Source organism: Neolamprologus multifasciatus, chromosome 12, assembly GCF_963576455.1.
Source record: "Neolamprologus multifasciatus chromosome 12, fNeoMul1.2, whole genome shotgun sequence".
In the NCBI taxonomy this organism is placed as follows: Eukaryota; Metazoa; Chordata; class Actinopteri; order Cichliformes; family Cichlidae; genus Neolamprologus; species Neolamprologus multifasciatus.
This window is the reverse complement of record NC_140450.1, coordinates 9,612,745-9,638,296: the sequence shown is the minus strand read 5'-3', so window position 1 is coordinate 9,638,296 and position 25,552 is coordinate 9,612,745. Positions and strand designations below refer to the sequence as shown.

General features: G+C 42.1%; 1 protein-coding gene and 1 long non-coding RNA gene across 2 annotated transcripts in view; both read left to right on the top strand.

The window, feature by feature from the left end:
• The window catches only part of LOC146506426 (transmembrane protein 132C), a 265,985-nt gene that overhangs the window by 136,468 nt on the left and 103,965 nt on the right, over positions 1-25,552 (top strand). The window contains exon 4 of the mRNA XM_085181047.1: positions 7,142-7,282. Within this exon, the coding sequence (XP_085037173.1) occupies positions 7,142-7,282 (141 nt within the window). The remainder of the gene's footprint in view (positions 1-7,141; positions 7,283-25,552) is intronic.
• On the top strand, positions 7,289-16,500 carry LOC146506428 (uncharacterized). The gene is made up of 2 exons (XR_014877328.1): positions 7,289-12,112; positions 15,711-16,500. It is a non-coding gene; the product is annotated as an uncharacterized LOC146506428 (long non-coding RNA).

Below are 25,552 nucleotides of genomic sequence, written 5' to 3'. Positions count from 1 at the left end.
TAATAACAGTGTGCAATACACTTACACTTCTTCTTTTTTATTACTAAGTTAATATACTGTGTTGTGTTGTTTGTGTTGCGTTGTAATGTGTCATATCGTGTCGTGTTGTGTTATATGTAGTGCCGACGTAGGACAGTTTCCCAATTTCATTGTACTACTGTACTATGTATGACTGTGCAATGACAATAAAGAGTTATCTTATCTTATCTTATCTTATCACCAATAAAACAGATATTAAGAGAAAGCTGGAAAGGTTTGGATGAATCAGTTGATTGAATTGGATGAATTGTGAACCAGTCGTACACAGTGTTATTCTTCTGAAAACAGCATGGTGACCTTTCAGAACCTCAGCACCCATAATTCTGAAATCTCATGTGAACACAGTAATGTTTACAAAAAAAGGTGTGGATCGAAGAGTCAGACTCCTGAAAAGTGTATACCTGCATCTGAGATCTCGAGTGTGGTGTGAATTTGTAGTAGCTATCATACTTGGCCGGTGTTTCTCTCCCTTTCCGTCTTCTTCCCCCTATTTCCCCCAGCCTTGTTGTTGCCTCTGTGTCACACTTCTGTCTCTAGTTCCTTTCTTCTGTCTCTTTCTTTCTCTCAGAATCTTTTCATCTCTTTGGTAACTGTAAATATGCACTCCTATAATCAGATCCACTTCAAGGAATTCCAAACAAACACCGGACTTATGCCTTCATGACACTGTGGAGCAGATGTTCTAAACAGGGCAAAATAGCGTGTGAGTGCAACCCCCAAATAGCGCTGATATTTGGGGGTTGATTTACAAAAATTGCGCTTTTTTATAAATAGGTGCAGTCAGTTCATTTCAATATGACATGCCCAATCTGCCAAGAACCATGCAAGTTGATATTCAGCTAAGAGTAACTTACTAACACTACAGGCACAGCTCATTACTTGCTGTGAGAAAAGCATATAATTATAGGTCCACGTTCATGTCTATGTGTACATTAAATGTACGCCTACAGTGGCGGTCTGGCAGAGAGAGTTATGATCAAACAGGCTTCAGTAATTACCAGACGCCAATGTAGGACTGTAAGCTGTACAAAAATATTTTTACATTGTGTTCATGTATTAAGACAACATCTCTTTAAGAGATAAACCAGAACCGGAAATACCCGACTGATAAAAGTTTATTTCTATACTCTGCGACTGGTGGTGTTACCACAATTTTTCTATGCTAGATTTGTTTAGTTTAAAAAAATGGATCTGGAGATTTGATGTGAGAGTCTTCTGTGCATCTGTGATCGATATCTCAGCTATTGTCAAAGTGCATACAGCTGAATTTGTGTAGCTCCACTACTAAAAATAGTCATGAGACACAGCTCACGAGATCGCAGTGTGTGCGCTGTCCATGGTTCTGAAATTATTATTATTTTTGAATGAAAAATGTAGGTTTAAAGTTTATTAACATAAATGCATTGATCAGAAGAAAAACAAATATTACCTTCAGACTTTCAAACCAAATCAAACAGAAAAAGTGACTTTTTCTCTCAAGCACAGACTTACTGTGCTTGAGGTCCAAGGCCTGATTATTTTTAGAATTGGTTCAACATCATTATCCATCTATTCTCTCTGTTCTTCAGCTATTTCACTTTGAACCCCATTGTGAAATTCCTGCCACAGAAGTGTCAGTATGTTGTGTTGCTCCTTTTGACTGGTGGTTCCAGGTCATTTATAGAGCAAATTTACATTTAGGTGGCGTAGAAATTTGTATGTTTTCATCAGAGCTTCATCTGGCTTTTCGAACACATTCACACAAGTTGAACAATGTCTCATTCTTTTAGGATGTGCTCTTAAATCTCTGCAATGCAACCATAACTACCACTATATACAGGCTTTTTTCAGCATTAGATATCAGTCCAATAAATTGCATGTTCCAGTTGTTAGTCAGTGTGTTTGTATACAACATTTAGATATTCTTCCCCCTATATTTTGTACTTGAGAAAGGAACTCCCAAAAACCCATATGGAAGACGGTTGGTCACAAAAATTGACAAATGTAAATAATAACAGTACATTTTTTTTGGCAAAAACCACTTAACCCTGGCGCAACACATTTGTAAATCTGGCTTTACATCTGCGCTGATGGCACTACTAAGAAGGTATGGTGGTTTCAGACACAACTTTGCATTCCTATTTCCTGGCGAAGGCTTTAACATTTAACAATTAAATAGAGGACTGTTTTTTTTCTTTGTCAGTCTGAAATTGGAACTGATGTTACAGGATTAAATTAGGTGTAAAGGGAATTAATTGGATTTAAGTGAGTCTCTTGTTTAACAGAGCAAATTGTTATCTTGTTCCTGCACCTATTGTTTGTTTTCCTGGGTCAGCATTCCTTTGAGGAAGGCATCTACACTTTCTCTTTAGACAACATAGTCTTTGTTAGCTTTAGTGCATTTCTGCATTTCCATAGGTGAAGCCTACAGTTTCTTTGGTAAAATAAACAGTACGTGTGGGTGAAATATGCATAAGGTTATGCTTAAAATATAAGGTGGTTTAAAAAAAAGTTGTACTCAACAAAGTCAATCAAGTGTAATTATTTTGACTCAATTTGATATAGCTATATTCATATCCAGCTATATTCTCTGTCATATTCAATCTGGATTTTTTTTTTTTTTTTAAAAATCAAGTAAATATGTAATAAAACCGGAGTTTGCTCAATATATTACAGGGAAGGCAGTCTGCATAAGTAAAGTAAACATACACCAAAAAAGGAAAAGGAGACATAATCACATTGACAGAAAGAAAAATTGCATTTGTGATGTTAAAAAAGCAGAGGGGAAATTTATTTATAGTGTAGGTTCTTGGCATGATGCCCCGTTGCCTTTTCTCTTTACTTACTCTTTATTTCTCAACTTAGAAAACTAATGTTGAGATGCCAATAAACAAGGCACTGCTCCAGAAAAAAAAAGAGAAAAAAAAATCTATTGTAATGCTCTGTGAGCTACCTGTGACCAAGGGGAGCACACTCTAATTCTTAATGAGTAAAACCTTTTTTTTTTATACAGTTAAAGGTAAGGTCAAGTTATGTGTGTAATTATGAGTTGTTGGGCTTTGTTCATTTCTAATGCAAAATGTGATACTGAATAATAATCTTGTTTCACGACAGAGCTGCATGAGGTACACAGAAAATATAAATAATCCTGATTAATAAAGAAGTAGGCGAATTAGACAAAGGGAAACAAACCGAAAGAGACAGCGCATTGAAGTTTTGCTTGTCTCCCTGCATTACACTAAAAAGTAGACCTACAGAGGAAGAGCGACACATAGAGACTTGTCAGTCTTGGCTGAAGCAGCTTAGGGACGCAGCCTTGTCCATCATCCTTTTTGCTGACAGACATGGACAAAGGCACATACGACCAAAGACCTGACAGATGCAGAACATAGTGTCTTTCTATCTCCTTACATATATGACAGTCTGTTTTTTATGCATGTTCAGAATTTCCTGTCAGGTGAGCAAAATCTTACATTTTTTCATGCATTTAATTTCAAGGGTAAACCGTCAATACACAGTACTCTACTTTCTTGATTGAAACCACATGCCGCTTTAAATTCACCATTTTCACTTTTTATTGAATCAATGCAGATTTTCGGCATGAGAAACTTGACGATTAGCATTTTGATGACTATACAGAGATCGCAGACTGTTTATGGTGTGTGTAATAGTGTGTGGTTCAGTTAATGAACAAGTTATGAAAAAGGTATGTGAAAAACAATCCACTGGACTAATATTTCCACATAAAACCTACTTCTGAGTGCTGATTTTTCCCCTCTCCAATAATTTGAATGACCCTGTTGCACATGTGAACACAGTGTTTCATGCCAAAGGTCATTTCATTAAAATGCAGAAATATGTATTGAGTTCTTCTGCGTGACAGCTACCAATAAGCACATCTTTGTCATACAAAATATACTTTGAAACTTATAATGATAATACAAACAAAAGAGTAGCGCATAACCAACTGCATCAGTCATCAGTAGGTGTGTTATTAAAGTAGATAACTAAAATTTATTGAGAAACTATCGGACTAAAAAATGGCAGCAGTTGTTAAAGTATTATTGTTTGTGTCAGAAATCTATATTTCTGAGATCCATTTGTAAGATCATTTCAAGATCCATTTGTAACACTGGAAAATATAGAAATATAATGATAGACAGTTACACAGAGCATACTCAGAGTAACACTATTACTGCAACTAGGTGCCTTGTGATAAATACAAATTAAATAATCGCTCTCTTTCAACCACGTTAATATCCATCCACCCATGTTCTGCCCTTTGTCTGGGTCCAGATTGGAAGGGACTTCCCTATCTCCAGCCAACTCCTTCAGCTCTTCCAGGGGATCACTGATGCGCCACTAAGCCAGCCGAGAGATGTAATCTGCCCTGGAATGTCCTCTCGGAAGGACACGCTCAAAACTCCTCACCTAGGAGACATCCATGTCAAATGCCTAAACCACCTCAACTAGCTCCTCGCAGAGGAGCAGACATCAGGATGTCCGCCTTTATCGGTGACCCCATTTCTTTATGGTAATACCCAGGGCTGAGGGCCATTGGTGAGAGTTGGAATGCAGATTGAGCAGCACATTGAAGCCCTCTAACATAGCTAATCCATGACCTCTCACATCACTGCAAGGTCAGGGCGCTTAATGTATCAAGAAAATGGCACATGTTGAGACAACAGAGACATGACAGTCATAAAAAAGGAAACACCACAATGGTGACATGGTACTCACTCTGATCTGTACTTGAAATAAAGTAATTTAAACACTCGAGCAAAAGGCTTTTTTTCTCCCTTTTGACATAACTGTTACACTGTTTGGTTGTTTATGTGTAGGAATTGTATGTACTGCAAGATTTTGCATGGTTTTATACTATGAAGATGCAAATTATGTTTCTGTAGAGCATTTAAGAAGGTGCTTTATTTGATATTATATCATGAGATCTGTTACATTACAATATGTTGAATTACAAGAAGACTGAGGTTTGTGCTCTCATATGAGACTGTTATTCTATTTTATTGCATTGCATTCACTTCACTCTTTTAGCATTTTGTTTTAGTTTATTTCCTGTGGTATGCTGGGGAAATTTTGTTTTTAAATTCATTTTTTCACCTAAATGTTTTATTTATGATTTGTCTTTGCCAAAACCTTGTCCTTTAAAAATCACTCCAATGACTTTTGTTTTTCTCAGCGAATGTTCAAATGTACATTTCTACTCCCTCATATTCCATTCCTGTCATTCTGTCATTCACAGAATATCCTGACTCTTTCGCCAAACTTGCTTTGCTTTACATGCGTTTGCTGCCACTGTATGTGTAGTAACTTTACTTTGAAGTGGCTTGAACTGTGTGGTGGTTGAAGATGGGAGATGGCGAGAGAAAGAAGTGAGTGAGAAAGGGAGATTGAAGAGATTGAAGAAAGGAAAGGAGTGGAGACACAGAACCAGAAAATGCAGAATGATGGCACAGTTTTTCCTCCCACATTCAGCTGCTGAATTATAAAATAGGAGTTTTCATTTTATACTGCACTACAGCAAACTCATAAATAAATATTCACTGTATTTTATTTGCATAGACAATGAACAAAGTACACTTTTGCTCTTCCTTTCTCCTTCATGTTTCCTGATTGCAGCAAAATATAAAATGATGAGCGGGGAATGTTTTCACTTTTCAAAATACACCAAGAAAAAAATACTTTTGAAAAAGTAGGTTTTCAGGTTGTTACAAGAGGTTCACAATTTTGTGCCAAACACAAAAAAACAGCTTGATTAGATTATTACTGACATACGCAGGTGTTTTTATACATACACACTCACAAGAATATCATGTACAGAGAGCTTATCAAGGGAAGGGTATGGCATGTTTGGCAAGACATGAAGCAAGAGAAACACAAGAAAGTAATAATGAGAAAGAAATAAAAAGTGGAATTTTTTTGCCTCCTACTTCTGTGTTGAGGAAAACTTTTTTTTTTACTTCAGAGTGTGTCTTTGTCAGTGTTGTTTGTGTATGTGTGTTAACAAGAAGAGGCGTAAACACGATAGTGTGCATGTGTATGCATGCTTATAAAGTGTGTTAATAAACTGAGGGAGGGTCTCGTCAAGGTGATAAATAGAACAGAGCACACCGGGACAGATTAGAGAGAGAGAGTGAACAGCAAAAGAAAATAAAGAGATTAACTATAGGATGCCTTGAGAATGAAGGATTGAGGAGGGGCAGAGGGAGGGATGAAGCAATGTATACAGGGAAGGAAGGGAAAGAAATCACAGAGGAATGGATGAAAGGGTGAAGAAAAAGAAATGAGACTGAGAGATGAAAGAGTGGACCTGGCTGGAAAAAAATAAAGGAACTGGGGAATGATGGTGATGAAGGAATAGAGATTAGAACATCTAGAAGGGAACAATGGAGTAACGGGACAAGGATGGGGATGGCAGGTGAGGAGGACATTATCTAGATTAAAGAGAAACCTGGATTTAAAAAAAATATGCCAGTGCTATACTGAAAGAAGGTTAACATAAGGAAAACGAGACTGGAAGAAAAGAAAAGAGTTGGGATGAGTGGAGAAAGGTGACAAAAATTGAGCGTCAGAAAGAGAAAAAAGTGGTGAAGCATACTGATGAGAGGAAACGGGAGTGAAGAAGGAAAATGGAAGCAAAATTCCTAATCCTGTCCCTGAAAAATTACTAATTCATTGTAGCCTTTCTCATAAGCAGAACTGCATTCTCTGAATTAGCCAAAAACACATCTGATTCAGCCTGCTTGCAGCAATTATTCGGTAAAACTCTTAACTTCCTTAAAAGTCTTTGCTGTCACTCCTTTGTCTTCTCCCACCAAAACATACCGTGGGAGTCGGCACCATGCTGCGTGAATCAATTTTAAAAGGCGTTCTATACAAAGAGAGTATGGCACGCATCAGAGATTAAAGAAAATCAGTGAGAAAATCGGGGCAGGGAAATTCCAAGCGATGCAGATTGAATTTTTAAGCAAATTGTACCTTAACTGTCACTGTAACAACTCGGCTTTCTTTTCGCTTCGGTTTATAATGTGCTTGTGTGAACTTTAGATTAACCTTGCTTTCTCTTTTTTTCTTACTTTGTCTCGTTCTACATTCTTCTCTGCAGGGTGTGGTTCCAGTCAGGTATCAACTTCCTGGCTGTGAAGCCCAGCAACCTTGTCGCATGGGAGATCAAACAGGAAATGGCACCGGGAAGCAGTTCGTTGGCAGTTATGTGCCAGAGAAAGGCCTCCTCCACAGCAGAGAGGTAGGACTCAAACTCTCATATCTATTCTTTTTTAACTGCTACCTCTGCCATGCAGCAGCTCTTTAACGTATCCCTTTTATAATGAGTAGTTGTGGATGAGTAGCTGTTGGAAATGGTCTTTGATCTTTGTGCTTCAGGGCCACAAGAATGATAGTGCCACACATTTCTTAAAGCAGTCTTAGTTGTCTTTACAGCGACAGTAAAAGTGTCTGTTAATTTAAGAAAAGAAATTATTACAAGATCCTTTTTTTGACAATAACAATAACCATAACTTGTGTACTCTATACATTAGCTTTGAGTTTAAAAGGTATAGGTTTCAATGGCTCTTTTAGATTCTTACTGTTTTTTTATTGAACACAACAATCTGTAAGCCATCTTTGAATCAGAAATTTAAGAAATCAGAAATTAAACATGTGTAATTGTGTTGTCAGTAAAGAAGTTTGTCTTATCGCCTATGGACTTATTGGTGATATGTGTATATCACAGAATAAATACATACATGCATGTAGTACACAAAGGCTAGCAAGTGTCGACATCGGCGACTCACAACTCATGCTAAATTTGCCATGCATGTGTGAGTGTTTAGTTGGTGTCATCAGGGTAAAACCAGCAACGACATAGTAAGTACAATCTCTTTTTTGTTTGTTTTTTGTCACTAATATAGCAGTCAATTAATACTTAACATCAGTGCATGCTTACACTGACTTTGTTTGAAAGCAAATATAATGGGTGAGATCTAAAACCCCAATATCCCAAAAAAAGTCTCACTTAAAAAGATAGCAGAAGTTAATTGGATGGAACAGAAAATGTATTTGTGTTTAATTCGCATATTGTTACAGCTCAAAGCAAGCTCCAGGAATCAGTAATACAATTTTATTCCAAATCAACAAATCCCCAGTTTAAACTAAATGGATATTACAAGAGTGGTCGTTTTACAAAGAAGAGTAGCTGGCTCATTACAGTTCTTACTCAGTCACTTTCACACTATCAACAGCGAAGCAAGTCATTCAGTGTGCTGTTGAATTGTTGAGTAATGTATTCTTGTACATTTTTTCAAAGGGATTGATCGCATTTTGGAAACACTATAGTTATACGAGTGTCAAATATAAAATACACAGCACTAAAGAGGCTTTTATAATTATAATCTATACTGATGCAACCATATACTGGTTTGATTAATCAACTTTAAATACTTCTTTCCTCTTATTCTCTTGTTGCTTTAAAGTAGTGCTGATGAATGACTTTCCATCTTCAAATCATTATTGCATGGCCCCAGCTCAATTTGCACCACTTAGCTAGCTGTTAGCCACACCTTAACTCAACTGACAGACAGCTTCAGCACCGAGGAATGAGCCAAAGTGAGCATTAAAAGATGTATAAGTGATGACGCATCAGCTTTGAGCTTTCAAATTAAGAGTTTCAGAGTTAAAAGTGTGTGTTTTGTTTTTTTTTATCAGATATTTGCCTTTGAAGTGTATAGTACAGAAAGTATCTACCATGGGCAATCATACTTACAACTGACAGGTACTGTAATACATTTACTTGGAAACACAGTTCACTGCTGTGAAGTTATTTACCAGGGGTTTACATTTACCAATACCATTTCCTAATAATGGGTCTATGATTTCTAATCCGCACCAGTTTCCTCAGTGGTTGCTGCTGAGATGTTGCACCTGACTAACATTCCTTGTGTCTTCAATCCCAGTGTTAGAATTTTAAATATGGAAAGTATTCTTTGGAGTTGTTGTATGGTATCATATCAAAACTGAGGGGTAGATGACCCCTAGGATTTACACATAAAACAAACGAGAGCTCTTATGCATCATGTTGTGAAGTTTTTTGCTTAATTTAGCAGCTTTTATTTATTTATTTTTTGTTTGAGCCCAGCATGGATTGTTACCACTGGCTGGCAGCTAGCTATGCTATTATCACTAGCATCTTCTGAAAAAACCTCCTGGCAATCTGGGATGAGAATACTGTGTTTCATAATGGACTTAAACTCATTTGCACTTTCAAACACTTCAGATTTAAAAAGAGAGAGGCATTTGTGGAATTTGGTATTTATATCATGTCGAGTAAAGTTGGATGGAGTTCTGGTGTGTATTCCAGAAATCTAATAAAAAGCAAGATGAAGCTGCTTACTGTGAATAATAAAATCCCATGACTGGTTTTCACACAGTGGTTAAGCTAGTTGTTAGCTGTTCTTTTATTGTAATGTTATATGTGAGTTCTGTTAAAACTCACTGTTTTTTTTCCTCATATTTCCATGAGGATTTTTTTGTTTGGGTTATTACAACCAAAATGACCAAGCCTGGGGGACGGAAAAGAAAAAACAAAGTGAAGTTGGGGAGATGGATAGAAATGGAAAAAACACTGAGATTCTGCTTTAACACTTGTTGAGAAAAAAACGAAAATAGTAGATAAACAATAGCAACAACCAACACATGCATAAATAACAGTGACAATGTTACTCAACAGCACACAGTACTAATAAGATATTTTTAGAGGCGTGTGTGCCTGTGAGTAGCTGTGTGCACACCCGTGCATGTAAGCGAGCTTGTGTTCATAAGGTTTCTCTGTGTAAGTGTATAATAGTTGGGAGCCAAAGCCCTGCCCCCCAGGACCTGAAGCAGACATGGAGGAGACCCAAGCACACAGCCCCGGACACAGAGAACCACCAGTGTACTGGCGGGTGGGGGCACCAGCCACTGGCAGGGAGTGTGGTGGGGGGAAATAGGCCCACCACACCTGGGGGAGCCTGAGATGTTCCAAGACGAAGGAGGAGTCTTAGACCTGACCTGACACACAGACAGGCAAAAAGGCATACACAGACACAAGCATGCATTCCAGACCCTTCACTCTGGGGTGGAGACAAGCAGACTGCCCTGCTCCCACAGCAGTAGAGCAGCACACCTGTCCAGACCCCGACCAGAAGGCCAGCCCCTCCTCCTCCTCTCGGCCTCCAGCCATGGATGAAAAAAGGGTTGAACAGAGAACAGGATGTAAAAAGACCCTACCCGTTCATACGTGGTGTTGATGCGTGGTCTTCTAAAGTGTATTTAAAACAGAGGGGCCACAGCGCAGACGACCCTCGGCCAGACAACAGCCCGTCCACAGAACCCTCAATGTCTACATGCAATTTAGAATTGAGGAGTGGGCATCAGCACCAGAGTCGAGGCCCAATGAACAGACCCCCCCCTCTGGACACCATTCAGTGTGCCCACCCGAAGGCCCTATATGTATGTGCCTTGAAGTGTAAGTGATGAGAGTGTCTAAGTTGTGGAAAAAAACTGAGAAACAGGACCCCCCAAGAACCTACCCCAAGGGAACCCCCACATACCCCAAGCCCACTCACCTCCCCAACTCAACAACAACAGCTAGCCGGACAAACCCACAATCCCTCATCCCTACTAGCTGATGGAGCCCAGAGAGATTGATCTGATGTGGCGGCAGAGGTTCTCTTAAGACTGATATATGGTCCAACAAAAGGTCTCTATATTGGTCAATACTAAGATTTACTGTATTTTTCCAGATGATGAGGACAGTCCTCTTTGCAATGCATAAGGTGGTGAGAGTCATGTGGAGTGTATTCATCTCCATAGTGACATAATCTAGAAACTCACACCATGCTGTCAGAGACTCTCTGACAGAGCGGAGCTGATATTAAGGCTTTTAAAGCATACGTGTCATTTGATATTTTTTAGCTTATGAGATCTGAAATCTCTGTTATTGCATAGTGCCTGTTCTATGTGTAGCCAGGGCTCAACTGAGTTTTAACCATCCTGAAATGTATTGTAGCCTGTTGGCTAAGAAGAAGTGGTGAAAGTTAAGCACATCTAGTCCTCCTCTATCCTCGGTGCTCTGCAGCATTTTTAAGCTTATACACAGGGTTTTCTTTCCAAAGGAAATCAGAGATTGAAGAATCCAGAGATCTAAACCAGTCAGGTAATGGTTTACTCTGGATCACTGAGAACAAATAACTGATTCTAGGGAAAACCATAATTTTTATTGAAGTGACCCTTCCCATGAGATATATGTGTACAGACTTCCATCTAGCCAGATCATCTTCCACTTTCTTTAAAACTGGGATGTGGTTCAGGTTAGTTAAATCTGCAAGCCTGGGAGAAACATTAACCTCTTAAGCCCCAACGCCTCCTGATACGGGGGCAAAAAGCAGGAAATCAGGTAGGCTTGGGGCTTAAGAGGTTAATGCCTAAAAATGTAATATATCGAGATATATGCAATGATGTCAAAGAAGAATTATGGAAGAAAAAATGAATCAGAGGAATTGATGATTTTAACCAGTTTATCCAATAATCTGAAACTCAAGGAAGACAAATTCAATGTAATTACCTCAAAGAGTGGTTTGTGAATGTTGGAAAAAAAGCATACGTCATCTGCATAAAGGCTGATTTTATGTTCTACGTTCTTGCATTGTATGACCTTAATCACTATAGCCTGTCTAATTGTTGCTAGTAGTTCCATAGAGATTGCAAACAGTGAGGGGGAGAGTAGGTATCCTTGCCTGGTGCCCCTCTGGAGAAGATGTTTGGTCATTTGTCCTGACACATCCTGTTGGGGAACTGCACAATATTTTTAACCACTTTATGAAAGTGGGCTTCCTCGCTTCCATATACTGTGTTCCCAATGAAGCTGTTAACAGCATATACAGTTGTAATAATGTACCTGATTTGTTACTGTGTTCAAAATTTTGCAAGCAGGATCTTTGTACTAAGGATTGAGAGTTCTTTTTAATCAATTATTTCATTTGATTCTAGTTTTGCTTTACGTATTTTGTTCATCACTTCTTGTTCCTGGGAAGACATGTAGGTGTCAGGGTTCCTGGGTCGGTGACCCAGTGCTTTCCGTTTTGTTCACGTTCAGTTTATTTCGTCACTTCCTGTTTGTTCCTGTGTTAGCTCGTCTCGTGCCGTTAGCCAGATTATGTTCAGCTGTGTGCTCACCGGTCTCTCATTATCATCCTCATCAGTCTGTGTATTTAAGTCTTCTGTTTCTATTCGTTCTTTGTCTTGTCATTGATGTTTAGGTTATGTTGTTGTTTCCACCAGTGTTCGGTCAGCCAGTCAGTCAGTCCGTCCTTCGTTCATTCATTCAGTCAGTCGTCCAGCCAGCCATGTCCTTCCTCTGTTCTGTGTGTTCACTCCATCATCAATAAATCACCCAGCTTCACCTACCTGCGAGTCCTGCGTTTGGGTTCCTTCTTCCTCGCCTCCACTCCACAACGCCTGACAGAATGACACGACCCGTGCCACGAAGACACGATTGGGACCCAGCGGACTCGGACCTCTACGAGCGGCAGGTGGCAGCGCTTTCCCGTTGGGCAGAGATGGTCAGGGGAAAACAGCGGCTCTTCGCGGAGAGAGAGCACGTCTTCGAGGGGACTCGCCTGGCTCTGGGCGGGCCTCGAAGACGCCGCGTTCCCCCACCTGCTGCCTCACCTGCCCCGGAGCATTTGCCGCGGAGAGCGGACGTTTCATGCCGCGTTTCGGCCGCTCCCTCTCTCGCCGCTCCGCTCCTCGTTCACACACCCGCCGCCTCGTTCGCCGGACCTCCACCTTCGCCAAGGCACCGCGGCTACGCCTCCCACCTCGGCTCAATGGAGGCTACCGCGCCTGAGGCTCAGCTGTTTACCCCGGCCGCTTCCTCTTCCCGGAGAAAGCGGCGCACACGCCGCCATAACATGGACTATTTTCAACAACTCCCGGTGGTGAGTTCCGGTAACTGTTTTCCACCCTCCTCATTTGACTCTTCACCCAGAGTGACTAATAGACTCACCGCCGATCCATGGGGAGTTTCCCTCCTGGAGGATGTAGACTGGGAAGATTTTTTCTGCGCCGCTCCCACAAAGACTGTAAATCGTGGTGGCAGAAAAAACAGACCAAACCCTGATAAACCTGCCAGTAGCACACACCCGGTCACCATTTCCACACCCGTCACTCAGCCATTTCCCACCAGCACGGCAGCCCAGATCCGGCCTTCCTCTTCAGCCATTTCACCTCCTCAGATGTCTAGGGCCCGGCCTACACCCACACCGGTGCCAGCTCCCAGGAGGAAGGCAGCTGCGATGCAGTCTACCTCCACATCCACTCTTGTTTCCCGGGTGGGGGTGACTGGTGTCCAGCCACCTCCCATGCCTGTCCCAGCGCCCAGGCTGAGGGCAGCCTCAACCCAGCCTGACCTCCCTGGAGGCTTGGAAGAGCTAACCGGTCCACCTACTACTTCACCTCTTCATCCACCTCCTGATCCAACCTTTCACGCCCTCGCACTGTCCCTGGTTAGGCTAGCTGAGGTGTCCCCTGCTCAGGCACCAGCCTTATTAGCCCAGGCTGCAATCTTATCCCCCTCGGTAACCCTGTCATTAGCTCAGCCATTAGCATCGCCAACCTCTGTTCATCCCTTAGCTTCCCCACTCCAGTCAGTTCCCTCACCTGCTGTTCAGCTTCCACTCCAGTCAGTTCCCTCACCTGCTGTTCAGCGTTCACTCCAGTCGGTTCACTCACCTGCTCTTCAGCCTTCACTCCAGTCCCCTGTCGTCCAGTCTCCTCCCGTCCACCAGTCCCCTGTCGTCCAGTCTCCTCCCGTCCACCAGTCCCCTGTCGTCCAGTCTCCTCCCGTCCACCAGTCCCCTGTCGTCCAGTCTGTAGTCCAGTCAGTCCAGTCGCCTCCCGTCCAGTCAGTTCAGTTCCCGGACCTGCAGCCGCCCGCTGGCCCGGCCGCTCCCCAGCCAGGGGCCTCTGCGCCCGCTGGCCCGGCCGCTCTCCCGCCAGGGGCCTCCGCGCCCGCTGGCCCGGCCGCTCTCCAGCCAGGGGCCTCCGCGCCCGCTGGCCCTGCCGCTCTCCAGCCAGGGGCCTCCGCGCCCGCTGGCCCTGCCTGTCTCCAGCCAGGGGCCTCCGCGCCCGCTGGCCCTGCCTGTCTCCAGCCAGGGGCCTCTGCGCCCGCTGGCCCTGCCGCTCTCCAGCCAGGGGCCTCCGCGCCCGCTGGCCCTGCCGCTCTCCAGCCAGGGGCCTCCGCGCCCGCTGGCCCTGCCGCTCTCCAGCCAGGGGCCTCCGCGCCCGCTGGCCCTGCCGCTCTCCAGCCAGGGGCCTCCGCGCCCGCTGGCCCTGCCTGTCTCCAGCCAGGGGCCTCCGCGCCCGCTGGCCCTGCCTGTCTCCAGCCAGGGGCCTCCGCGCCCGCTGGCCCTGCCTGTCTCCAGCCAGGGGCTTCCGCGCCCGCTGGCCCTAAAGCTGTGGCTCCGTCACCCCCGGCTCCCGTGCCGTCGCCTGGGCCGGCCTCAGACTCAGCTTCAGCTTCTGCTTCACCTGGTCCGGACTCAGCTTCAGCTTCAGCTTCTGCTTCACCTGGTCCGGACTCAGCTTCAGCTTCAGCTTCTGCTTCGCCTGGTCCGGACTCTGCTTCAGCTTCAGCTTCGCCTGGTCCGGCCTCTGCTTCAGCTTCAGCTTTGCCTGGTCCGGCCTCTGCTTCAGCTTCAGCTTCGCCGGGTCCGGCCTCAGCCTCGTCGCCAGCTTCAGCTTCGCCTGGACCGGACCTGCTCAGCGGCCGTCGTCGCCTTCCTCGCGGCCGCCGCCGCCGCCTTCCTCGCGGCCGCCCACCGGACCAGCTCAGCGGCCGCCGCCGTCTTCCTCGCGGCCGCACACCTGAACTGTCTCGTCTCGGCCGCCGGCCACGCGGCCGCCGCCGTCTTCCTCGCGGCCGCCCACCTGAACTGTCTCGTCTCGGCCGCCCTCCTCGCGGCCGCCCACCTGAACTGTCTCGTCTCGGCCGCCGGCCACGCGGCCGCCCACCTGAACTGTCTCGTCTCGGCCGCCGGCCACGCGGCCGCCCACCTGAACTGTCTCGTCTCGGCCGCCGGCCACGCGGCCGCCCGCTTGTACTGTTTGTCTCTCTGTGGACTCCGTCCCTCCGTCCTGGGCCCCCTCCGCCCGCCCTGTTCTGGTCTTTTTCTCTTTTGGCCGTCGGGTGCCGTCCTTTGAAGGGGGGGGTACTGTCAGGGTTCCTGGGTTGGTGACCCAGTGCTTTCCGTTTTGTTCACGTTCAGTTTATTTCGTCACTTCCTGTTTGTTCCTGTGTTAGCTCGTCTCGTGCCGTTAGCCAGATTATGTTCAGCTGTGTGCTCACCGGTCTCTCATTATCATCCTCATCAGTCTGTGTATTTAAGTCTTCTGTTTCTATTCGTTCTTTGTCGTGTCATTGATGTTTAGGTTATGTTGTTATTTCCGCCAGTGTTCGGTCAGCCAGTCAGTCAGTCCGTCCTTCGTTCATTCATTCAGTCAGTCGTCCAGCCAGCCATGTCCTTCCTCTGTTCTGTGTGTTCACTCCATCATCAATAAATCACCCAGCTTCACCTACCTGCGAGTCCTGCGTTTGGGTTCCTTCTTCCTCGCCTCCACTCCACAACGCCTGACAGTAGGCTTCTTCTAAGGATTTAATGGTTTCTTCTAATTCCTCAATATATTTGTTTTCTCTTTTCTCCTTATGTGATGAGAATAAAATGATTTTACCTCTCATCACAGCTTTCTCTCCCTTCCAGAGAACAGATGCTGATGTTTCAGGCAAACTCACTTTCTATTTGTGTTCACGTTAATGGTCCTTGGATCTGGAATTACAGAGTTTGGTGATCTACAAATAATTTTGCCCTAGATAGAGGAGAATGCAATGATTGATTTTTGCTTTGGGAAAAGCTGAAACTTCACAGTTGCGACTGTGATTGGAGAGCCAGTGTTTGTGTAAGCATAATAGCTAACAGTTTGTGGTTGGGTTTAGGGGAATTCAATAGAAATATATAATGTTTTTCGAATAATATTTTGATCCTGTGGTGAAATTCAACTTAAACTTGAACTGGACACAGATTCATATTCCTGTGGTTCACTTGGCAAAATGGCTGGTATAATACTAAAGGTGTTTTTTTTGGGATATGTCAGCTATTGTAGCCTCAAGGCAGAGAAGTCATTTTCCAGGCCCATTGTCATCCATCAGGAAAGTGTTGTTTGAGGTGTTTAGATGGGGTTGATTTCAAATGACTACTAATTTCCTCGAGCTTTGGGACACATCCATGTCTGGTAGAGGCAGTTTTTTAAAATAATTATTTTATTTTATTTTATTTTGCCCTGAAGGAAAAAACTCATTAAATTAATGTGAAAAAGTGGTGCTTTAGAATCTAAATTATAATATGACTTTCAGAGACACATACAAAAAATAAAAATAAATCAGAGATGCACGCACATGCTCATTCATATTCTTGCACACACACATTTCTACCATTTTCAAAGTGATCCTGTAAACAAATTTGTGCCTCAAAGCACAGATTATGACTCAAAGACAAACACATACAAGTGTTTTCATGAACACAGATAAATGTATAAGCAGCTACCCCCTAACTGCAACAGCAATGGGATTTTTTGTTTGTTTTTTTAACTACAGAAAAGACATACACATATCCCATACCAGCATGCCGAGCGTTGCCAGCATACAACAGGCAGATCACATACTTTTATCAGTGACGGTGTAGGCGGGATGGCTAATTAAAGGAGCTGATCTCTATAAAGCTCTAATGAGATATTACTGGTTGGGACATGGAATTTTTGAGTATGCTTTTTATGAATGAGACGGTGGGAGTGATTACTACCTCTGACAATTAATCTTGTGAAGTGATTCGTGTTATGCCATTGTTATCCTAATTATATAATATGATCTGACATGATACGGTATTCATTGTATAATAGGAAATGCTTGGTGAGTGGATGCAGTAATTAGAACCATGGCTATGCTGTGTGTGTAAGTGTATTTTTGTGTGCGACTGCATGTGTTTATGCTTGTGTGCATCTTTGAGGTAGGAGTATTTATGCTTTTTAAAATATGGCACACATGTTTGTAGGTTATAAAAAAAGAAACCAGTTGTTGATGATGTGATTCTGTTCCATCATCACAACTCCCAATTTTTTTCATTAATACATTCTTTTGGGACTTGGAGGTTTGGATCAAAGTTCTCATTATTTTCTTTATTGATTTTTATTATAAAGTAATTATTCATTATTTGTGCGTTTCTCACTATTTGACAATTCTGTTATCATTTACTTTTAATTATACACCACTGCCATACTGTGTTATTGACAGTCTGCTTAGTTCTGCCTCCCTGCCCATGTGCCTCTGCATACCAGTGCTCCGAATGAAACATAATGAGATTTTTGGAGGCTGTTGCCATCGAAGCGCCTCAAGCAAGATTTGTTTCTTGTTGGAAATTCATTTTGATTATCATTTCAAGTTATATTTCATTTATTCATGCTATGTAATATAATTTTATTACAATATATTTTTCTGCTGTGTGTAATATTTCTAGTAAATGTTTTGTTTGTGTCATTTTCTGTTTATATATGGTGTTGCTGTAGCTATTCTTTTTATTTTCTGTCTCATTTATATGATCTCATTTGAACTCCGTAGAAGTGGACCAGCCTCAGGATGACCTTAGCTTTGTGTTGGAGGTTATATGAGGAAAATGTTCCATAGTTTACGATGATTCTGCCAGAATGGGAGCAGTGCTGTATCTTGTGATCGTGGTTATGTGTATAGATTAACACTGCTAATGTGCTTCATTCAATACCCAAACTGGGGTAATGCACTTTCAACACACCATACAGGGACATGCTATTTATGTTTGGTTTTTTTGCTTTTTGCTTTTTTTATTCTGTGCTAGTTGTTTCCTGAGGCAGCCATAGGGAAAAACATTCCACTCTATGATTTTGAAGTATTTCTTGCAGTTGTTAAATATATTACAGCATTAGCAAGTTACTTTAACGAGTGACCACAGGGCTGTTCGTTGCAACTTGTGACATTGAAAGATGGTGAAACTGTTTTTTCTCGTTCTTTTTTAAATTTCTTTTGGAATGGAACAAAGAAGCAATTTTCGTAGGAAATATGTGAAATTATATAATTTAAAGGTTGACACTCATTGGCTTTCAGTAGCTAAATGAATACTTAACACTGAAAGCATCCATCTTTGTTGGGCATTACCACAGCTAAAAGTTCAACCAGTCTAATTCAGATATAAAGATTTAACTTAATTAATATATTCGTCTTAAACATCAGCATTTAACAGTGGGCACTGCTTCAATTAGTGTTAAGCTATTATGACTTATCTCTTGTTAAATAGAAAAGCAATACTTTTTTCAGTTTCTGTAATTATGCATACAGATAAATTCATTAAGCTCTGCATAACTGAATTATTATCACCCTGCCTATATGCCAGAGCCACTCTTCCAGTTTCAAGGTTACAGCTCCTAATGCTCCTATTACCACTGGGATCGCTTTGGCGTTTATTTTCCACATCTGTCCAGTTATTCTTTCAGGCCCTGGTAATTCTCAATTTTCTTGTTCTTTTTCTTTCTGTTGCTCAACCCAGCAAAGCATGTAATAGACACGCTGGTCGACTGTGAAAAAGTTCCAGGAAATTGCAGTAAGCTGCAGTACCACCAGAGGGAGATGTTTTATTTCGACCCAGTATGAAAATAATTATGGGAAAACATTTAAACAGGCATTACTAACACATTTACATGTACATACATATGCAAAGAAGGGCCCTGGTATGTACTTCATACCTTCCTTGGCCACTAGTGACATTTTGGTTTTACATGTATGATTATCTTCCCCTGCTGGTACTGGAATATCTGCATGGGGTACTGCAACTTCTGCATGCATGTACCACTATATCTGGTTGGAGTACCAGCATTTCCTTGTATGTGTGCAAATGGAAGTCCCACAGGCCCCTAGCCATGTTGTTCTCAACCAACTTTGGTGGTGTCTCCCATTGGGAATTGGGGACTGCTAGTCCATATGTGGCACAGATGTTTCTGTACACTATCCCAGTCACTTGGTTGTGCCTCTCAGCATCGATGGTACATCCCACACAGGCGCTTGGTCGTCCATTAGAGTTTCTCCTCCTGTTCCTATTCATCATCTGTCTTCAGGCACTCTTGGAGCTGCTAATCTTGGGATCCCATCTTCCTGATGTATTTTTTGGATGCTCCATGCTTTTCCTGAACTGTGGCTCTGACACTCACTAATCACCCGCCCTCTTTCTGCTGCTTGGAAAACCTCAGGGTGTTAGATCTCAGTTGGAGACCTCCTCACCGTGCATCTGTGGCATATATTTCTACCTGTGGCCAGCTTATTATTCTAGCTGGGTATCTGACGACCGGCAGGGGGTATGTGGATCTTATTCCTTGCATTCAGCTGTCTTCTTAGCCCCTGTCTTATACTCTGCAGGTATTTGGTTGTGGCTGACCTTTGCACATCTTTATCAGGGCTCCATTTGGCGTTGTGTATATCGGTTTTTCTGCCTTTTGGTAGCTCCACACTATGTCCCGTTTGAATGACATCCTGATATCCTCTCTGTAGATCCCGATGAAGTGGATCACTGAATAGATGTCTCACTCACCCCTGGCATACAGCTGTATGCATGTACAGGAGGAGGCTGAGGAGGAGCTTGCAGAATAGCAGTGGGGACAGCGCATCAGCTTGGTATATTCTGCACTTAGTGACATGTGTGCTTGCCTCTGAGTAGGCCTCCAGTGCTCTCGTCCACATCCATTGAGTTCTTGTGTGATTAATGCACTATTATCCGTGTACAGTGCCAAAAACACCAGCATCCATGTGTCAATCCAGATCTTATTTCATACATAACTCTATACCCCAACAGAACTCTAGCTGAATTTTACAGATTACTGAAAATTCTCAAAGCGTGGGTCACTGATCTGATAGTCACTCTAAATACTTAAATATAACTAAAACAATTGGAAAAGTCTATATTTTCATCTTTAATTTAAAGATCACAAAATTTCAAACCATGACCGTTTAAGATTTGTACATTTACGAATCTTACAGGTACATTCTACCTCCTCCATCGCTTCTCTGTCCTCCCTCATCTTATGTAAATGGTAAATGGCCTGCATTTGTATAGCGCTTTTCTAGTCCTTAAGGACCCCAAAGCGCTTTACACTACATTCAGTCATTCACCCATTCACACACTGGCAATGGCAAGCTACATTGTATCCACAGCTGCCCTGGGGCGCACTGACAGAGGCGAGGCTGCCGGACACAGGCGCCACCGGGCCCTCTGACCACCACCAGTAGGCAAACATGGGGTTAGTATCTTGCCCAAGGATATTTGGCATGCAGCTAGGAGGCAGCCGACCACCAACCTTCTGATTAGTGGCTGACCTGCTCTGCCACCTGAGCTACAGCCACCCCAAAATGTCAGTAGATTAGACATACGACTTCACCGTCTCTGGAGAGCTGACAACGAGGAAGTCATAACAACAGCAGCTGGTTATAATCTAACATTATGCTAGAAAACATTGGGTGCTAGTGTCCAAAAAAGAATAAATAAAATAAAATTTAAAAAAATCACTCTTTCCCTCTTGAATCTTGAAATAGTTTGATTACACTCTCACATCATAGAGAAAGTTTATTTGCTAATTGCCTGAGTCTGACAACATTAGATGCACTTCAAAGAAACGTTGAGAAGCGCAAGCTAACAGTAGCAGGATATCATCAACAACTCATCTCGGTATCACTCACAGTCACAAGTGAACACTTCAGTTTTTGAGAGTTTTTCAGCCTTCTCAAGAGTTAAGACATATGGATTCGTCACACCCTGTCGTGGTCTTGGATCTTGGACCCAGGGGTTTGACTTTTGGACTTTTAGGCTCTTGTTCATTAGTGTGGTTCTCAGTATGTTTATTATTTAGGGATTTATTTCTGTTTAATCACTGGTGTTCCTAACTCTGTGTTCCTGTTAGCAAATGTTGATGAGGTAACTCAATCGCAATTGCCTTCACTGAACAAAATCCCTCATCCCATTTGTTCTTTATTTAATATGGTTCCAGAAGAAAATGCCTTGCCAATGTCTCTTTTATTCATTAGTGTGCTTATAATCCACCCATACATAACAATTACAGGCATTTTTAAAGTAATGTTAGCCCACAACAAAACAAAAACAGGTATTATCGAGCCTGACATAGTTGATATATGTTGGTAGGGTGTGTGGTACTTATGCACTGTGTTTCATAGGATAGCCTCTCGTATCAGATTTGATGTATTTGATGTGATTTGTGTTTTTTTTTTTGTTTCGTTTGTTTGTTTGTTTATTTACATTTAATCCGCAGTCAAATCAGACCAAAAGTATTTGGAGTTGTAGTTTAGCTAACTGGAAAAACACAGCTGATCCATTCTTTGTACTGGTTTAAATCCAAGCAAGAAGAAGGAAATATGTAGGGCATAAGGTTAAGTAATGTACAGTTTTAGACAAACTAACTTAACAGAGAGCCTTTGTTGGAGTGCTGACAGTCTGCCTGGGATACCCATACAAACACACAAACACATAACATGGGGCCAAGATGTTGGCTGTCTTAGTTGGCACCCTCGGGGACTGAAAACACAGCAAGAAGAAGAAAGGATAAAAAGAGAGAGGGATGCCTGCCAACAAGTGAATGAAGAGAGTAAGTGAGTTGAAGGGAGAGAGAGTTCACAGAAATGAACTGGAAAAAGAAGTCCTAATAGTGTGGCACTGTTGTGTCCCACACTGCTTTTGTCAGGGTCCCTGGGTTTTGGACCCATGGTTTGGGGTTTTTTTGTAAAGGTTTTTTTTTTAGAAAGGATTTCTATTTAGCTCTTTAGTCTTCTGATAGTGCTTTGAACACCTGTCCCTTTGTATTTTGAGCTTCATTGTTTTGGCCTTTGCCTTGCTTTTGTTTATTAGTTTGTTAATTACCATTTGTGTTCCCTGTCTTTTTTCTAGTAGTGTCCCTGTATCTGTCTGGTCTCCCTGTTTAGCTTTGTTTATCTTGTCTGTCATTGAATTCAACGTCAGCAACACTTCTCAAAAAAGTTAGGATGTGGCAGAGTTCTCAGAAGAAAAAATGGGCAAAGGTTCACCAGTCTGCAAATTGCTAAACAAAATGTGTCCTCAAATTGTGGAACAATGTGAGAATAATGTTCCTTGATGTACAACTGTGAAGACTTTCAATATCTCATTAACTACAGTACTTAATTACATCAAAAGATTCCAAGAATCTGAAGAAATCTGTACAAGAGACAAGGTTGAAACTCAAAACTGGACGCTCATGATTTGCATTAAAAATAGGAACACAGAAATCACTGTCTGTGAACACAGTTCACCTTACCATCCACAAATGCAGGTTAAAGCTCTATTATGCAAAGAAAAAAATCATTTACAATATAGTGAGGTAAAGTGGCAAACTGTTATTTTCTCACATAAATCAACATTTTACACTCTAAATAAAGAGGAGAAGGACTGTTCAGGCTGTCATCAGCGCTCAGTTAAAATGTCAAACATTTAGCTTCTAGTGTATTAATGGTGACTTTTGGGAGTTGTTCCCTAAAAATAATCTAAAAACACAGGAAATAACCTCCACGGTGAGAAAAGTCGCTCCTTAGCACTCTTTTTTATTTTCATCAACCAAAAGTTTTCCATGCACACAAAAAACATATGCTTTAACTTGTACTGAAGCATCACTGACCCATATTCCACTTTCGTGTTTACTTTGCTGTTTTTAAGTTGTCTGCCAACACCTCACAGCCACATTTAAATTCTGCTCATGCCCATTTCGCTTATAAAAGTTTGACAGTGCCATATTATCTTTGCACTTTTGTTGCATGTTGTTCGGTTGCAAGCAAACAGTCAATCCTCCACACGTGTTCCTTTAAGCCTTTTTAAAACTGTGGATAAGAGATTTAAAGATGTCTGACTTTTAACGCTGATAAACATTCAGAGGACTTTGACAAGAGAGGCAACGGAAGGAAGACCTGAGAGGGAGATTATGTGTATGCATAGACAGACAAAATGACAGGGAAAGGGATAAGGGAGGAGGCAGCAAAAAATATGTCATGAAGTGAAAGGCCAGGGAGTTCATAAATAATACAAAGAAAGACTACTAATGCTAGTTAAACCTTTTGCATCCTGCTTAGATCCGATTGACATAATATTAATAATGCTGATTTGAATGTTCATGTGCCCTCCACACCTGGTAAAAGTAGTATAGATCACTGACACTAGATAACAATAACACTAATTGCCCTCAAAGGAAATAAAGAAGGGGGGAGGGGGGGGGATAGTCATGGAAAACAAGAAACGAGACAAGGTTTAAAAAGGCAGAAGGACCGTTTTTAACCAGTCAAAGAGAAAGTCTCTTGATGCATGCTCAGGTAAAGAGAAAAGAGAAAGTTCACATCTAAAGATCTTCAGCATCTGGCTTAAACCATTTAACACCTGCACTACAGAGTTTCCTTTGCTCCAGTTTTAAAAGCGTTGTTCCCAATGAGTCCCCGGGTAAACCTGTAAGTGAATAAACAATTTTTAAATAAACCTGTCCTCCTTCAAGGCTGGGCCATTTGGGAACAGAGGTAATCAGAATGTATTTAAGTCCTTGTAATGGGCTCCATCGGCTTGTCTCTGACTTAAGGCCTCACAGTTATCCAACGGAGAAAGTTAACCAGTGCAATAGGCAATTTTTCCAAATTATTTAAAAACACATATATAGACAAAAGTTACAAGGATCTTTTTGTTTAAAGATAGTTGGGATAAAGTAGGATATAGTAGGATAAAGGAAAAACTTGTGTTCATTGCGTGTGGTATGATGAGTTCTGCAATGCTTTGCCACTCTGTCATAGCCCTGAACAATGACCTAGGCTGGCTAATTAGGACTCCTAGATATGGATGGGGTTTATTTGTACAGCTTTGCCTAGCATCATTCTGTCACTCACTAAAATGACCCTGGCCACCTGGGCACACTCAGTCACTGAGCAGGATTCATAGGAATGCACATATGCAATTGATAATGTATGTAGTTATTCTTGTTCATTCGATTATACGACTCATCCTGATCATAGCTCACATTTCATGGATGCACTCAAATCTAAACACACCAACTTCCATGCAAACACACACACACACGCTGGACTTTTTTGAATGTTTTTGTAGGCCATGCTTTAAATAACCTTCCAATCCCATTGGCTTATTCCCCTTGCTCATACTCCCTCTTCTCTCCCTCCCTTCTCTCTCCCCCATTCTTCGTCTTCTCACCCTCTATGCCCCTGTTAAACCCCGTGGGAGCCTGCGTAGCCGGATGTGTGGCTAATTAAGGCGACCTACGCGGACCCTTGCGTGTTTGAGTCGCTCTCCTTAGAGATGTACAGTGTCATAGAGCGAGCGGCTGTGCCAATGCTTACACTAACTCCTTGTCTCTTGTGTGTATGTGTTTATGTGTATTGAGGAAGAGGTGTCAAATGTTGGAGATTTCCCAGTCCCTTTTTCGTTCGTCTTTTTCTCCCTTTTTCCTCAGTTTGTTCTATTATTCACATTCCTTCTTTCATTGTGTCCCTCATGCCTTCCCGCTCTTTTGCACTGTATAACTTGATCGCTTTCCTTTCCAGTCTCACCCACCTCTCGTTTCTTTCCCCTTTTGTCCTTCCTTTTCCTCCTTTTTCCAGTCAATTTCACTTTTTCATTCTGCCCTCCTACTTTTGCCTTTCTCCCCTCCATAGGTGATAGAAACCCTAGGGCTCCATTGCTGCTGTTTAATTAATTCTTTTTATCATGTAAATCAAAAACCAGGCTTGTGTCCTTGACTTGAGAGCTCTTGAGCATGCACAAGAGAAAGAATGACACAAACAAACTGAGGGGACCGAAAGCCTCCATCTCCCAGGAGGAGTCTAAAAGGATCTGCTGAAAGAAGAAGAGGAAAGGAAGAAGATTAAAAGTCGCTTTACTTTTCTTGAATGTGGGACAGTAGATTGTCTTTCAGTGAGCAAGGAGTGGATAGAGAAGGAAAAGATGGAAAAAAGCTTTGGATAAACTAGTGTAGCCTTGGTTTCAGCTGATTGGTGATTATTGTTTAAATGACAAGCTTAAAGGTAACATGAGACTGTTATCCTCTACCATCGTTTTTATTAAGGGTTTGTTTTAAAAACAAGACTTTTGGTCATAGTGGATTGCTGTCTTTTGGTTACAAAGGGATAAACTGTGCACCATTATTATAAAGTAATCAGCAGACAAGGAGGGGTGGAGCATTTGGACAGCATTTGCACGAAAAATTGTTGGTTGGTTGTTGGTGTTTGTTTAAAGGACCAGATTTATGGGGCCAATTAGAGCAAATCTGCACATCACAAAAACGCACTGCTGAAAGTTTAGAGATAATAGTCTTTCTTATTGACCAACAAAAATTAGCAAGTTCATAACAA